The 18,240-nt window shown below is 23.2% G+C and overlaps 2 protein-coding genes across 2 annotated transcripts; both read right to left on the minus strand.

The window, feature by feature from the left end:
- Nucleotides 1–964: 964 nt before the first annotated feature.
- LOC113561063 (E3 ubiquitin-protein ligase RNF123-like) lies at nt 965–11,716 on the minus strand. The gene is made up of 14 exons (XM_026967269.1): nt 11,579–11,716; nt 8,509–8,628; nt 7,637–7,904; nt 5,269–5,489; nt 5,055–5,165; nt 4,702–4,954; nt 4,480–4,642; nt 4,071–4,264; nt 3,867–4,006; nt 3,594–3,773; nt 3,370–3,532; nt 3,023–3,175; nt 2,067–2,247; nt 965–1,100 (listed from the first exon to the last, which is right to left on the minus strand). Exons 1-14 carry the CDS (start codon nt 11,714–11,716, stop codon nt 965–967), a joined length of 2,421 nt encoding a protein of 806 aa, XP_026823070.1.
- A 581-nt stretch (nt 11,717–12,297) lies between these two features.
- On the minus strand, nt 12,298–14,767 carry LOC113561072. Its single transcript, XM_026967281.1, has 4 exons — nt 14,742–14,767; nt 14,390–14,674; nt 12,846–13,119; nt 12,298–12,312 (listed from the first exon to the last, which is right to left on the minus strand). Exons 1-4 carry the CDS (start codon nt 14,765–14,767, stop codon nt 12,298–12,300), a joined length of 600 nt encoding a protein of 199 aa, XP_026823082.1.
- Between the last annotated feature and the right edge of the window lie 3,473 nt (nt 14,768–18,240).

Genomic DNA, 18,240 nt, shown 5'->3' on the forward strand with positions numbered 1-18,240 from the left:
ATTCTTCAATATGTTGCATTTTCATTCTCGTTTGAAAGCCTGTAGTTATAATAAAGGTCTTTTAACAACCATTAAGTGTAAATATATTAATTTTACATTTATAGTAATATTATTTATTAGTTTATGTAAGCAATTTATTTAACAATTAAAAATAATCATTACAATATTTTGTAAATAATAAACCTATATTGATATTTGATATTTATAATTTTAATTTATAAAATAATAATGGTTTTAAATTTTAAAATTATACACTAAAATATTTTTATAATCCATATATTATTTAGTATAGTTTTAATATTTATATATTCGTTTTAATTTTTGTTATTTAACCGAAAAATTTATCATTAAATTCAAAATAATTTAAGTAAAATAAGTAATAATATAAAATGTTGTTGTACAATACTATAATTATGACTTAATAGCTATACAATAATAACTACAATACTATTCGTGTTAAGACAGTGACGTACTCAGAGTTGATCAAAATTCTTTTTTTTCTACAAATTTAAAAACATTATTGTATTTTTTAAATTTAAATTTCAAGTGGAACTTGGTCTAGTCAAAAATGGTTAAAATTATATTAAAATGTATACATTATTAACTTAGTATTTCTTCAGTAATTTTGTATTTTTATACTTTTTTAAATTATACATTTAAAATTCATATTGTATTTGTCAATATTGTATTCAACAATTAATTCTGTGAATTTGACTACATTTTTTAGTGTTGGTAAATTATAATATTTTATTTTCACTATTTTTTTTTTATCTGCAATAATTTAATTTAACATTACTCAATATAAGCGAGATTTTTTTATCGTTCATCATTTGTCTTATTTTCTAACTTATTTAATTTAATAGTAATAGATATTTTCAATTTAAATAATCAATTTTATATTATAATATCAACTATAATATATTTTGAATATTAATGATATTAGTTTGTTGTGAAATCAATCCGGTCATAATAATGGTGGCGGTTCAATTCCAAAATCATGTATTACAGTCGACAAATTATTGGTATCTACCACTGATTCGATTCTTCCCTTACAGTAAAAACAAACACGCGAATAAAGTATGTGATGATTTATACATAATCTGAAAAAAAATAAATACAATTTGTATCAATAATTTTAAAATAAAATACATGATAATATCATGATTATTCTAATTCTTATTTACATATTTTCTATCAAAATAAAAAAAATTAAAATTTCAATTGCTTATAGTAGTTCAAATAGAGATAAATTATTTTAAAATATACACCATATTCAGGAAATTATAATAGAAACATTTTGGTAAATATCTCAAGTTTATATATTTATTCGTTTTTTTAATAATTACTAAATATAAAAAAAATCCTGTTTTTCCTTTATTTTTTTTTTCTAGTTTACCCGATTTTTTAAGAATTACATTACGAGGAATTTTTTACTTTTGACACCAACTTATCAACTAGATTTAACTTTCTACCAAATATCACCTTCAAAGTTTAAAATCGAAACATTTTACTGTCCCAAAAGATGATAACAGAAAAAATGCAATTTCTTATTGTATAAAGAATTATGTAACTGTGTACCTTTCAAAACTGGGTAATATCGTTAAATTAATTTATTGTAATTATTTGATTGGTGGTACTACAGTCGACCATTGTAATTATATAATTTTATTCAAGAAACTTTGATTCCCAAAACGCTTTCTCTCTCAAAAAATAATATAAATACTATATGAAATAGACAAATCCCCAATGTTGCATTATATTTCACAGAGACTTATTATGAGCCTTTTAGTTTGTAAAAAATGTATAATTTTTAATGTATATTGTGAAGTTTTGCAAATAAATTAATTTATATCGTCGCATTAATTTGTGTAAATAAACAGTTATGTCCATAATTTTTTATGCATTTAATAAATCTTGCCCACGTATTTTTCACTTTTGTATATCATACTTTATAATTGTTAGGTAACTATTAACTATAATTTATTAGTATCGAGTAAGAATTTTAAGATTTTTTAAAATTATGAATTTTAATCACTATTAAGTTGATTATATAAATATGAGCTTACTTGCAACATTGGTGTTTACACGGTATCAAAGTTACACCGTTTTTATTTGAATAACATATTATACATAAATCCTCCTCGTTTATGCTTGAAGCCATAGATTTGTGACGCTTCATGTACCAATCCAAATGTTGATACATATCACGAACTTTTTTAAGTTCTTCCTTATTAATATACTCTTTATCTAATGAAGAAAAATTATGTTAAAAATTATACTAAATATTTACAATAGCTGTAAACATAATTAATGAATATTTAATAATAAATGTAAACAAAATTGAATTAATTAACTATACAGAGTGTTCCACAAAGGTTTATTATTATAAAGTTGTGAAAGTAATGTAATATCTATTACCCTATTTATTAGTTAACACTATTAAATTTTTTACTGAAATACTGTATATGTAACCACTAAAAAGAAAATTATTTAAATATATAATATAATATAAACAAGGCCGGATTTCCTGGGTAAGTTTTATTTTTAATTAGTTAACAAAACAACATTGATGTAAAAATAATAGAATTGTCAAAATATTTAAGATCCGCTAAAATATTAAAGCTTTTATTTTAATTCACGTCTGGTTTTAGAAATATTAATTGAGATATTCCCTCTCTCTCTGCCTTTAATTTCCTTAATACAGATGCTCTAATATTTTTTAATTCAGATTCTCGAAAGTATGAATTGAAATTCACCAAATATTATACATTTAAATTTTACTTAATCGTTTTAAAAATATAGACATTATGATAAATTAATAAACTAAATCAATACATTTAATTTTAGCAGCTATAATAGGTAGGTAATTGTAAGTAAGTACAATGATAGTAAAATACTAAAATATAATTAAGATAATATAAGAACAAATATAGAATATTTTATCATAACTTTGATATTAAACAGTTATTAATAAATAAGAATTTTTTAATTATAAATACTTTAAAATATAAATATAATTTACAAAAATTCAAGGAAAATGGTTCATCATTTTCATTTTCTGGTAATATAATAAAGTCCAATGATGACAAATCAAAATTAGGATCTGAAATTAAAACATCTGTAATTTCTGGAATACTAGAAATCTTGCTTGGTCTCTCAGGATTTTCTTCTGAAACTAATAAAGTTTTACGAGTTGTTTAAATATTTAAGAAGTGTTTAAATCATGAATTTATTTATTTTACACATAAAGTGTAGTATATAAATGGAGTGTAAAATATATACATTTTTTTTACTTATTTATATTATTGATTAAAAAATATTAAATTTTAGACATTGATTATTTTTAATAATTTATATTTGTTCAATCACCCTGTTTATTTATTTCACCGTCTAACATAGATAACAAAACACCAGTTGTTGCTACAAGAATTGTAAACTTATGTACACATTCCATGTATGGTAAAGATGATGTCAAAATTCGACTAAACGTAGAAGATGAGGCATTTATACGATTAAGAATTTGACAAATCAACTGAAAAATACAAAACAAATGTACCTATTATATTTTAAGAAATTCTAATATTCTTTACAACCTGAAAGACTCTGCCAAGTGATCCTTCTTGATCAATTATAATATTACGATCAAAATGAATCATCATTTCAATAACACGTAATAAAGTTACAGTGTAAATAAAACTTTTACCACACATTTTTAGCTTATTCGCTTCTTCCGGCGAAATAATAAAAGAATTGTTTTCATTTATATATTTTACCTGTTAAAATTGTAAAAGCGACAAAACTATAGTCTCATGTATAAAATGAAACTAACAAACTTAATGTATGAATATCAACATAATTGTACATACTTCTTGAAATAAACTTATAAACTCAGAAAAAGCCCAGTTTAGATAATTCAAAGAGTTATTGATAAAATTAGACGCTGTTTCTCTGTCGTAAGCTATGACTGTCCGTATGTCATTTTGAAGCACAATCGCAGGTAGTCGTACTGTCAAAAAATTAAAAATAAAACAGTAATTATAACTATTACAAGAATGTTATAAAACTATAACCAGTTCCCATGTTAGAAAACACAATTTCTTCGAGTGCTCCTTGCGTAGAAATGTGTTTATTTTTTAGATGAGGTGGTTGTACATAACGGAATGCAAATCCAGAACCATACCAAATTAACATCAATAATAAATTGGTTTTTATCCATATTTTTCGTTCCATCGGTTTAAAAATTGATTTGATTGCACGCAATCGTCTAAAAAAATAATAATTTTCTTCGTTATATTAAACATATTTTTATTTGCATATAAACCATGTATAATTATATAATATACGAGTAGTATATATTAATATAATATAGCATTAATTATAGTATACACATCACAGACCGCAGTTATAAAAAATAAAAACAATCTTTAAAATATTTAACAGATTAAATTAGTTATATTGTTAAATATTATTGAGTCTTACGATTTTTCTGCAACTTCTTGAAGAATGACAACTGATTTGGGATGGGTTAAGTATAAAGTTACTCCTTGTATTATTATTTCTTTTGTTTTTGGATGAATTATTCTATGGTCATTGAAAAAGTTTAGTAGTAATTCAGCAATTAACTTAGCTAACCATTTTTTACCTAAAATTAAACTTGTATTTAATATGAAGATAAATATTTATTTAAACAATTAATATTACCAACTATGATATCATCAAACTTCTGGGTTATGTTTGTATAATCGGGTAATAGAACAGCTAACCCTAATAGATTATCTATATAATAGCCCGGGACAAATCCGAACAATTCTTTTTCTATGTCTGAACAATATTTTAGTGTGTGAGAAATGATGGTGAGAATCCATTCTAAAATTTGTTCATTTGCGGTTACAAATATCAAACTCTTCAGCCAGGCTATATGTCTCGTTGATAAACATACTTTTTTTTCAATGTCCTAAACAAATATATAAATATTTCATTTTCAAATAATTTATCAAATTTTTATACTTATAAAAATATTTTGATATATCAAATTTTAAATATATAAAAAATACCTTAAGGGTATGCTCTAAAACATCTCTGTTTTCATTGGAAATTTTTAGTTCATAATCTACTATAGCATAATCTATTGATAGTTCGACTAATCTTTCTTTGAAAGCTACATACTAAGAATATTAAATTTAAAAATAATAATAAATTAATAATATGTTAAGTACATGTTTAACGTTATAAATATATATATATATATATTATGTTATATTTTTTTACTTCAATTAGTTGTCTATGACAAGCTACATGATATAAACATATTATACTATTTAGTAGCACAGAAAATATGTGTATTTTGTCAGTAGGTAAATGATCGAATGACAATGTTCTATTGACAGCACCAGCGATATGGGTGTTTGCATTTCTGTCTTCTGTAATGAGTCTTCTTAAAACAGTAATTATATCTGCCGGCGAATCGATCTCTATAATTGCATCCTCGGCTTGAAGCATATCGGCTTGAACAAAATCATATAACGCTACTATGACTATAGGTATGTGGGTAAACCAAAAAGTATTGAAGAAATATCCCTTTGAATATTTTAACGTTACTCTTAATTAGTATTTTAAGTGATACATGGCGTTTAACTGCGGGATAATATAATAATACAATATAATTGAACAATATTGAATACCTATAAAATTAGTATTATAATATGCAATTATTATTTTACATATGCATAAAACATTCGAATATTATTGTTTGATTCGTATAATGTATAATAATACTAATTAATACTATAGTAAAGTGAAGTGCAACAAATTAAAAACTATTAAAATGTATAAACTGTATAAAAGTAACATACAATTGGAAAATCGTGCAGTATTTTATTTCCCTAAATAATTATTCTAACAGGTTTCACGCTATTGTTTTATTTTCCCGTGAATAATATTTAGTATAATTTATTGCGATCATGCGTCTTGTTTTATACAAGATTGTCCTTTTTCAGTTTTCTGTCCTGCTGTCCTGACAAACTTTTTTCAGGATGCCTTTTGTCCTATTTTTTTTTATATCGATGCTAATTATTCCGTATGAGAAATTGTATTAAATCAAATAAAAATATTTTAAAGTTTTAACATACTATTTTAAATTTTATTTTATTTTTTAAATAATCGGAAATCAAAGAAAATTCAAAAAAAAAATTTTCTTGTGCCCGTACAAAATATGAGTCTATAATTGTGAATGCAATAGCTCCTTTTGCCATTTAGCAGATTTTAGAAGAACTGAAATCAATTAAATTCCCGAAAATTAAAGTGGACACGTCGATCATAAATATTTTTAATTCAGTATTTTAACCCACAAGTAGGAGTGAAAATAAAAGTAATAGAATTTACGAATTTAAAAAAAGCAACATAAAATATTTTAACAGACTATACCTATGATGAATGTTTAAAAACAATTACAATTTATTAAATAAAACTGTTGCATTTTAGATGGCAATTGCAATACAACACTTTCAGGTTTCATAATATAGAAATTAACGAAAAAACTATAATAATTAATTATATCACTTAGAATGTATTACTGAAATTATTTTGTCCTGTTTTTTTAATTTTTGTTTAAATATGGTCACCCTAGTGTAGTTCGTACATACACCATAAACGGTATAAACTACACATGCTGTAATACACATGTTTGATTTTTGATTTTCGGTGTTTTTTTTTTTTTTTACCTTTTTTGAACATCGAACATTAGAGCGAATATCAAACCACTTAGTTTTCATACCGTTTTAGTGTGTAGTATTCGTTTCAAACCTCGCGCGTTAGGTATATTATGTACATTGTTCAAAGACACAAATAAATAAATAAAACCACATTGTGACCAGCTTTAGAGTGAAAAATTTAAATCAGAATTTTCGATATTTTTTTATCAGTTGTTAATGTATATGAAATTATAAAATTATTAAAACTAACTCAACTTGCTCAATCCTTAAGTCAGAAAAATAATTAAGATTTTAAGCAAAATACGTTTAAAAGCACAAAGGTGATGGCAATAAATAATAATATCATTATTTATAAAATATGCTACAAATTGTGTATTTATTGAAAAATTATTGATGTAGACAAAATTACAAACACATCTTCCCATGAAAGATATGATAAAAACTAAAATAAAATAATTGTTAATGACTCTAATTTACAATTTGATTTAAAAATTCCAACATCCTATGTATTTTAAATTTTAAAATACTAATACTATAATATGTAAGCTACTATAAGATTTAAATCTGCCACTCCGAATTGTTTATTTAAACACAATAACTCAGAAGTCATCATTTTTTCAAATGTTTAATAAAAAATTATTGAGCCTACTTATGTAATCTTTCCACTTAACATACAATTGAAAACAATTGATTACTATTCTATGTAAACAATTTTTTTGTATATATTTGGTTACAACTTTAAAATTCAAACATTTGTATATGGGTATAGTATAAGCACTATAAGCCAAATAAAAAATACTTTAACTCAAATATAATTGAATCAGAGCCAATAAATATAAGGCAGGGTATTAATACCAAACATTTCGTTATTGTCGTCATTATAGTTACCTTACTATAATTAAATACATCACTTGTAAAAATATTACTATTGTTATCATCATCATTTCGACTGTCAAACGGAGGTCCCAGCTTCGATTTGATAATTTCATTATATTTATTTTTCAAGTACGAAAATGTGCCTCCTATTCGTTCGATTCCAAAAAAATTGTAGTTTTTCAAATAAAAAATATTTGGGTGTATTCTTAAGTCATTAACATTTACTAGTTCTTCCCTCAACAGTTCACGTAATAAAAATGATAAACGAAAGAATGTACTCAACAATACCGGACCCGGTTGTTTTAATATAGGATTATTCTAGAAAACATAAGGCAATTTAAAATACTGAAATCACAACATTTTTACACATACATTATAAATTACGAATACAACTATTTTTTTATTTTAATATAATAATTTATAAAATAACCATCAAGTATTTTTCTAAAGTATTATTAGATTACTTTCTTAATTACATAACCACGGTCACTCCTTCCTGGAGAATTTTAAATAATAATAGCTTAATGTAAAAACTTTAATTACAACTATAATAAACTGTAAACTATTTGATGTTTAACATATTAATCAATGATGAACTATTCGGAAGATAATATGAACAGTTTTAACTCCCTGATTTAGACTCCGCGGAGCAACAATTTTAATACAGGATTTCAATCATAATCATGTCTTAGGCGCACTAATAAGTGTACGTAATTTGTATTCCAATAAGAACAAAAATCCTTTTCATAAATATTGTAAAATTAATATTACTGTTAGTTATAATTAACTAAATTAATAACATTTTGTTTGAAATTTTGAATATTAAAAATATTGAAATAATACAAAATCTGGTAAAATTTAATAAAATTCAGAAAAAAATTAATAATATCTACGATAAAAAATAAAAATTAATAATATTTACCCTCCAATAAATTATATTTTCTTGGATAAAATTTTGGAATCGTCTGCTAAATAAAACTCTGGAGCTCACTATTGTGTCAGTTTGGTCATTGTCGTTTAATAAGGTTTTAAGAAATATTATCTGAAGTTTTTCTATTTCTGTTTGAATAAATAATGATTAAGTGTAATTAATTATATTTAGTATGGTTTAAAAATGTAAATAATAAATTACGAATCAATAATTTTTTGATTTTTTCACTCGCTTCATTGTAAGCTGATTTAGATTTTTTATAATCCTGAGGAAAATTTTTTATCAATTTATTTTGCATATCTTCTGCCAAATCTACATTTTCTATACTCCAATACACACGTGGTAACATTTTTTCAAGCATTTCGTCAGATGGAGAAATAATGTGTAGGAAGTTAGAAAACCTATAAAATTAATTATTTTTTTAATGCATATTATATCCTTTTATCCTTTTATTACGCAATGTAAGAATAATAATATTAAATGCTATGCTATTGACAATCTATTGTAATATCTATATGTATTATGTATTTACTATACCTATTATCTATATAATATTTCAATAATAAAATGGATACTAAAGCTTACAATAATAATAGTTTAATACGTTTAGTTTTTTAAATTCAAACAATACTGAAATGTATAGATAGGTAAATTTTTTATAAGAATAATTTTAAATTAACAAAGGTTGTAATTACAAATATATTAGAAATTAAAAAATAAATGCATACAAAACAATATTAATTACTCAATTATAAATTGAAATAATAGGGATACAATTTGATTTAAACATTTTAACATATAATACTTAATTTAACGACCTACATATTGTAACATGGTAGGATAAAAACAAATTCACTTTATGCAAAATGAAAAACTATTTAATAAATAAAAAATTGATTATAACTTAACAAATAGTCGTAGATACTCTAAACCGAAAAATAAGTATATATTTTCATCATTATTCATGACAAGTGAATAGTTGTATATATGTATATATATATATTATATTATATAGAACAATAATAACTTATAAACTGTCAAGACATTCTTTCATGCTCAACACTGAAGCAATAGCATATTGAAATATGTACAATACATTTTGAAACACAATGTTTAACTTTCTTATTACTCATTTTAATTTTGAAATTCTTTTAGTATGATTTTGTGTTATTAAATGATAAATTGTAAATATAACACAACTCTTTGATGATAACAAAATTATAATGATTAAAAAATGTAATATTACAAATATAATATTTATTATTAATAAAATTATACCTATACTTGTACATTATGGTGTATTTGTATTATAAATTAGAATTGCATATTTTATGAATAATAAACCAATACTAAATTTGTTTATTCATTCTAAAATATATTTTCGAATTGATTATTATCCAATAAAATTTTACAAAAAAACTACTATTCTTGCAGCCACTTTCCCTTGTTATCCAATCATCTTTAAACCATTTTTCAAATTCTAAAAATTAATATACAATTAATGTATACAAAATGTTAACAAAGATTTAGAGATTATAAGTGGAGTGAGGAGGGCTACGTAAATATAACAGAGCGCTAGAGCACTTACTTAAAAAAAAAAGCTTTTTAGGTGAAAACAATAGTTTATTAATTCTAATAACTTATTTTCAAATGTTTGTAAAATTTAATAATAATCTCAATTTGTCGGAATTTCATTCAAATTACAAATACAATATGGTAATATCAATACGCGCGTTACATTAATATTGAGGAAGGTTTAATGATAATTGTTTAACGTGAAGAGGGGATTTAACTCACGTAGTATTTACACTATTTGATATAATTAAGGTAAATTGTATAACTATATAGTATATAATATGTATAAATGGTTGAACCTTAACAGTTATGTTCATGTTTAATCTAATTCTAAATGAACAATGTTATAAATATATAATATATTGTATTATTATGAAAATTTATATTTCATGAGTTTTTAAGCTGTAACATCTTATAAAAAATACAAAAAAGTCACAATTAAATAAATAGTAATGATTTTACTAAATTTCTTTTTATCAATCAATATAATATATTTTCTTGGCACCAAACCAATATAAGTATACTAAGTAGTACAAGTTATAAATATTTTACTATTACAGTATTACGTAATAATTAACAAAATTATTGTTTCGTGTTAATTATTTATTTATTACAATAAGAAAACTGAATCTTATAGTACAATTAACTTTCGTTTTGTATACGAATACAGTTAATTATAATTCGAATAAAATCACGAATTACTACTATTATTGTAACATGTAAGTACTTCCAATTTATTCACAGTAATAATTTATTATAGTAATCAATGGAAATCAGATTTCAGATTTTAATCACATTATGGTTTATTTAAAATTTTGTTATATTTTATTCAACTCAAAGTAATTAAAACGAGAATACTAATGAATAATGATGTAGTAAATATTGTTAAGATTATCCTAATATCCTTCATTGAACTATTGAAATTTGAGTTCTAAAGATAAAACCATGTTGTTTTTATTTATTTTTGTATTTTTGTTATCATTATATATATTTTTTTTAAATTTAGGTTTTAAATGTTAATAATATGTATAAAAATTATGTTAGTATTTTCCTATACTAGAGATAAAATATTTTATGTTGATAAATCTAAAACCATGCTAAAAATAAACTAAATTGCTGTTGAATTATATAATCGGTCACATTTTCACTATAATTAATAAATCAAATACTAACAACGATAATATTATGATGTACTTATATAATCTATAATATAATAATATTACATACATTATACATTAATTTTAAATTAAACTATTTTCCTTGGTTCTTCTACAATTAACAAACACTCATGAATAACATGATATAAGTTATAAATGCAATGTCCTACTTAAGAAATAAGAAATAATTTTAAAAAATAACTACCTAAATTTGGTACTATCTAATGTAATTGTACGTTTAGTTATACAACTTTTAAAGCATTAAAAGTATAATATTGTCTAATTTAAAATAACAGTACGTACTTAATCTTGTCGAAAAAAATATTTACAATTGTCTCTTTTCTAGTATTGGTTTCTTGACAAATTGTAGTTAAAAGTTTGAGTGCAGCTGTTTGATGAGATATGTCAAATTGATTTCTCCATGTACATTTAAATTCACAAAGTAGACAAAATATTAAACAATTCATGATGGAAACCATTCTATGTTTCTAGACAATTGGAAAACTTTATGATTACTGTACATTTTAATTAGTTGAACTTTTAAGGCTTTAACCATACAACAAAATAAATTAATAAACACTTCATATTATTCTATAATTAATGTTATACAAGCATAATTTAATATAAAAGAACAAAAAATATAAACTAAAAAAGAAAATAAATATTCCTGAGGACCATTAATATTGCGCTGTTTAAAATTTGTTCTTAATAGTAAAAGTCTAAAATAATAAATATATATTTTTAAACTAACAACTTAAAATTAAATTATTTAGAAACTGTTCTCCAAAATTTTTGTATAAGTATGTTAACTTCAATAAAAATTCGAAAGCAGTAGAACTGTAAGTATAATTAAATAAAAATAACATACTGATACCGCCAAAAAATAGTTTTTATTTGTTTACTGTCATAGTAATTTGTATCTTAATTGTAAAATCTAAATAGGTACTTTATGAATACAGATCTTAATTTAAAACAAAACGTAATTTTCGTAAGATCAAATCTAACCTTAGATTGAGTAAAATTTTTAATTGTGACTAACAACAATTGATTACCAGAAACCATCCTAAAATTTAAAGTTATTAATTTTTTACTACTCTAAAAAGTTATAACAGACACAAAATAAAACAACACCATAATGTATCACAAATCAATATATTCAGTGCTGCACTCGAAATCTAAACGTACATATCAGTTGTGTTAGGTTTATTGATAATCAAATGTGTCAACTTAATAAATGACCATATAATATGTAATATTATGACGTGTAAAACATAATTACTAATCTTATTATATTTATTATATTCTTAAACATTATTTATCACGTTAAAATATAACTTACAGGTATAATTTCCCACATTAATTTAAGAAGAACTATAAGCTTTTGAGGACTTTTTTTGTTCAAATTCTTTAAAAATAATATTAAGCAGCTATCTACAATAAATTGATTTTTCAATAAATGCTCAAACTGATGAAATAATATATTTTTCATAATATGATTAACTCTTATTTTATCGTAGTGTTTCAAATTATTTTTCGTCTGAAATATAGTCACTAGAATTTTTGTAACATATTTGAGTATAGAAATATAAAACTCACATTAATTTTATTTAGACTGATTTGGCTTTCAATTAGAGAATTTATATTTTTCTCAAGACGTCTGAAATAATTTATTAAGGCTATCGGGCTGGTAATTATAGGTTTTGAACTCAACACTGGAAATTTAAATGGTCTTTCACCCAAATTAACAACTACATTTTCTTCATCGGAAAGAGTTAATGTAGGAAAATACGTCAAGTCATCTTTGTTTAATAACTCTTCAAATATTACACCAAGTGATTGACCATTACTAAAAAAAATATAAATAACAATACTATAATTTTTTAAACACTATTTTTCTACAAGTTTAGATCTAATAAACATTTAAAAGGAGTATTTGTGGCCAATTTTTTTTTTTTTTTTTAATTCAATGAACAGATGTTTATATTTTATTTGTTAAACTTCCATCTAATAAAGTACAGCATAGTAAATTCATTTTCATCAGAAACGATTTTGGGTTGTTTGCTTAAATATGCTAGTGCACTGAACTATTATCAAACTTAAAAACAATAAAATATTATCTGTGTATGAATATTGATTTTTTACAGCACTTCCATTATTAAGCGATTTACGAGCATGTAAAATATCAAAATTCAAAAATACACATAAATAGTTAAAAATTATAATATCTTAAAAAACTGAGGAGTTAGTATAATTACTAAAAAAACAATATATACATTACTTCGATGATTATAGCATTTAAGAAGTGAAGTCCTATTTCAATACATTCTATTTTTTTACTGTAATTTCTTCAGCCAATTATTTTTTATTATTATTTTAATATACATATTACCTACCACTTAAAAAGTATATACTTTAAAATTCCAAAAATCAAGGTTTGAATAAATGCATCACTATTAAAAATTGAATAAACTTTTATGGCTGTATATAAACATTATTAGCATTGTTTCAAATCTTAACCCTATAATTGATTGTACAAGAAATTTATATATGAACCAAGTTACACCAACGTAATGTTTTTTTTTCTAACGTCTACCTAGTATAGTTTTTATTTAAACTTGATATAAAAAAAAAAACTTATATAATTATAAGACAAATTAACTATACTGTAATAACAACTTTTTTCTCCTTGAAATTTTAATGAAACTGTGTATTTTTTTTTTATTATTTTAATACCAGTTTAATTTAATTATACTATTCTACTTATCATAGAAAAATTTTTATTGTAATACTTGAAAAATTCCATAGACTTTTTTGCCAAGTCAATAGTACAACCAATTATATTTCCGACTCTCCATTTTCGACCGTATGTGCACGCATTAGACATATTCCACTTTTCTAAACGATAACCATCAAAACCATACGAATTTTCTGTTTCTCCTGAAAAATTATAAGGCATAGATATATTAAATTATAATATTATCATATTATTTAATTATTATTATTATTATTATATTATAGTATATTATTTTATATTATAATAAATCATCATCAATAATCCAATAGCTATTATAACTGTCTAATAGATTATATTATTTTTCGTGAAAAAATACCAAATACCTACTCCCAGTTCATCAGTAAACGCACACCTCTGAGTAGCCCATCCTATGCGCATCGGTCCATTAGAACTTAACTGTACTTCATATTGATAGACATCATCATCCTTTCTTATACCATGTACCGACTTCACAGTGGCCATATTACTCCTTGAATACATTGTACCAAATTCCATGAACAGCATTTGTCCATTTAAGTAGGTTGAATTAAAAGATTCAACATTTTCAAAATATGTTTTTTCTACATTTAAAAGTTCATCAAATTCTGATTTGTTAGCTAATATTTCCATATCATCTTTCAACTTATCTATGCTTTAATGACAATTAATATCCTCCATTACAGTTTACATTAGACACATTAAAATAAATATATTTTAACACTTTACTCTGAATAGACTTTTTCATTCTTTACCAACGTTTTTAATTTGTTTTTACCGTCTTTTCCAAATATTTTAGTTACTTCTTCGACCACAATGTTTACTAGACAAATTTATTTAAAAAAAATATATTTAAATTAAACAAATAAATTAAATTTTAATTATCGTTATATTACACATTTAAACTAAATATATATATATATATATATAATATTTTAAAATAAACATTGTTTAAATACTATTATAGAGGGTACTTAATCGAATCAAACAATGATTTACCATCAATATGGTCAATATTTGAGTTCTCCATTTGTATTTTATCTTATGATTAATTTATTTCAAACAACTATTATGAAATAGATTATATGTTGTATTAATACAACTATACCACTACGTATTCCATGACAATTCAAACGATATAATTATTTTTTAATAATAATTAATAGGCCAGAAAATATATTATATGTGTGTTTTTTACTAATATTAAGTCTGCAACTACGATCAAATCGATCTACATCCTGCCTATTATACAAAAACTTTAATTAATCATTAGTTTACACTACACAAATAATACAAAACGTATTGCTCATATGAACTTGTTAAAACTGTACATTTTTAGATTTTTATACTATTTATACTGTTACTGGTGCCAAAAAAAGCTTGAAAATATTATATACCTAGTTAGTAAATTAATATATATATATAGCTATGGTATTCGATGTACACTCATCGACGAGTGTAAGGGACTACTATACTGCAAAGTGACCTTCTCGGATTTTTATTTTCTTGAATTAAAACATCCAGTAATGCCTAGGTATAATTTACCTATTTTATTATTTAAAAATAAAATATAATTTTTTTTTTCTGTAAAAATTAGCAATTATGATTTGTGATACGGTCGATACGGAACTACTCTTGATGATTTATTAATAAACTGCAGATCATTGATCAATAAAATATTACATTACATAATGTGTTTCAAATCTATGTACCTATACATTAAGTATAGAAAAACAATATGTGTTTGTCTAGATTTGTTTCTTTTCAATCTTTTGACTTATTGAATTTATTATAAACGTTTAGGATTTTACATCATAAACAGGTTAATCTGTTTAACATAAGACATTCATTATTTCAGAAAACACTAACGTTTTCGAAAATATATCTTTATACTATAACATGTTAAACATTTTTGGAAAAAAATTATAGTTTTAATATTTTTTAACTGTTTTTATTTTTTTTTTTTTTATATATACAATAAACAGGGAATGACCCTTCTGGTGAAAACAGTAATTTGGTGTATGAGATAGCATTAATATGATCTGAATATTTAAGTACCTTACAATTAACAGAAATTAGACTAAATTAGTACATTTATGACAAATAAATAATGAAAATAACAGTTAAATAATATTAATAATAAGACTAAATTTAAATTATTATTTCATATTTTGAAGCAAAATATTTTTTGGAGCATTTCAATCTATTAAAATGAAATTTCAGACAAGTATTTTATTAGTTATAAGTAGGTATTTAAAGTTTAGATGAGTGGAATAGTGGACTAAAATTTTTCGGGGTAAGTACCTATTTCTGTGGCCCGGTACCACACCACTCCTCCCATCTAAACTTCTTTAAACTACTTATAAACTAATTACCTTAAATTCGACTTTTATTTACTGAAGTACCTTAAAAAAAATTTTTTGCTTTGAAATAAAAAATTAATAATGCATATGGGAAAAGCGTTAAAAATTTAAAAAATAGAAAACATATCTTATTTTTCTAAATAATGTTTTAACGGCTTAAAATAATGTAGAAAACATATTTTCAAAAACATTAGCAGTTTTTGAAATAATGACTGTCTTATATTAAAAGGATCACCCGATATATTATATACATATCACTTCGTATAATATAATACCTATTGGCTATCATATGTTGGTGTAGAATGTAGAATGTTCTAGGCAGTTCGCGAAGAAGTCGACGGTGAGTAATACTGAACGGTGAAGCCATTATTTAGATAAACAAAGGATTAAATAATACCTTATTCTATTATGGACACTGTTATCGATCAACATTAATTATATATTAGATATTAGATATTACGATGTAATCATAATTTATAATAATACACCTATTATGTAGATAGTACCTACCTATGTATTAATGATGGGTACATGGGTCGCGTTATATTTTTATTGCGGTGTTATGTCTTGTTAAAACCCTATAAAAGTTCTAGAACATTCGCGTCTCGAATGATCTCCGCATTTTTGTTGTTTTTTTTTGTGGGTATTTCATACATTCTAGCATCATAAATAAAAACTTAATATCAAACTACAAATTAATTTAAAAGATATCTTTAATATATAATTATTGTAGACTTCCATCTTTAATTAATTAGTTAACTATGTGACATATGTATATATATTATTGATAGCTTAAACAAAATGTTCAATAACAAACATACGAATGAAATCAAAATATATGATTAGTTGAATTTAAATAAATTCCTTAAATTATTACTAAATCAGCAAAACAATATATTATTAAATATATATATTTATACTCATTATATTCATAATACACTATGCCTATAGTTTATACGAGAAAATATTAGTGTTTGGTTTAGAAAAGTATTAATTATTTTGTCAATATTTAATAAAATCTAAATTAATAGATAGGTATTATTAAAAATAGTAAGATTAGCATTAAATATCATAGCATTTTTCAGAATAATTTAAATTTATAAAAGTGAAAATATTCTATTTATATTAAATTATCTACCTACATTTAAGATCAATGTCACTTACTTGTTGGATTATATTTTACAAGTAGGTACTCAACTGTCTTAAAAATGATTGTATTATTAAATAGAGGCGTTCTCAGAATTTTTTATCGGGGGGGGGGGGGGAAATGAAAATTTATTAAAAGGTGAGCCATGGGGGCAGCCTCCACACCCCTTTTTTAAATTTAAAAATAACATACATTAAATTATAACAACATTATATTTTTAATTAAAATATTAAATCTACAAAATTATGCCAAGTTTTCTTGATTTTTGAGCCATCACATCAAGAACTTCTTTGGCATCAATTATTGTATGATATATACGTTATAATATTATATAATATTAATAAAATATGTACTCACTACTCCTTACTTCAGTCATTGAGTTTCTTAAATAGGTTTAAAAAGTTATACCTACCTACCCGTTATGTAGCACTAAAAAAAAAGGCCATGGGGGATCTATCCCCATATTCCCCCCCCCCCCCGTGAGAACGTCTATGTTATCAAACATGTGTAGTATGCTAAAATTTTGACAATTTTTTACCATACTACTGCATTAAAAACAGATTTAGAATATATTTAATATGATTTTAGTTCTAAATGATGTTATTGATTTAAAAAAAAAAAATGCTTAACTGACTCATAAAATACATGTGTAAAACTGTAAACGAATGACACACTTATGCAGTTTGTACCTATATAAAATATCCAATGTCA

The sequence above is a fragment of the Rhopalosiphum maidis genome, chromosome 1 (genome assembly GCF_003676215.2).
Source record: "Rhopalosiphum maidis isolate BTI-1 chromosome 1, ASM367621v3, whole genome shotgun sequence".
Lineage (NCBI taxonomy): Eukaryota > Metazoa > Arthropoda > Insecta > Hemiptera > Aphididae > Rhopalosiphum > Rhopalosiphum maidis.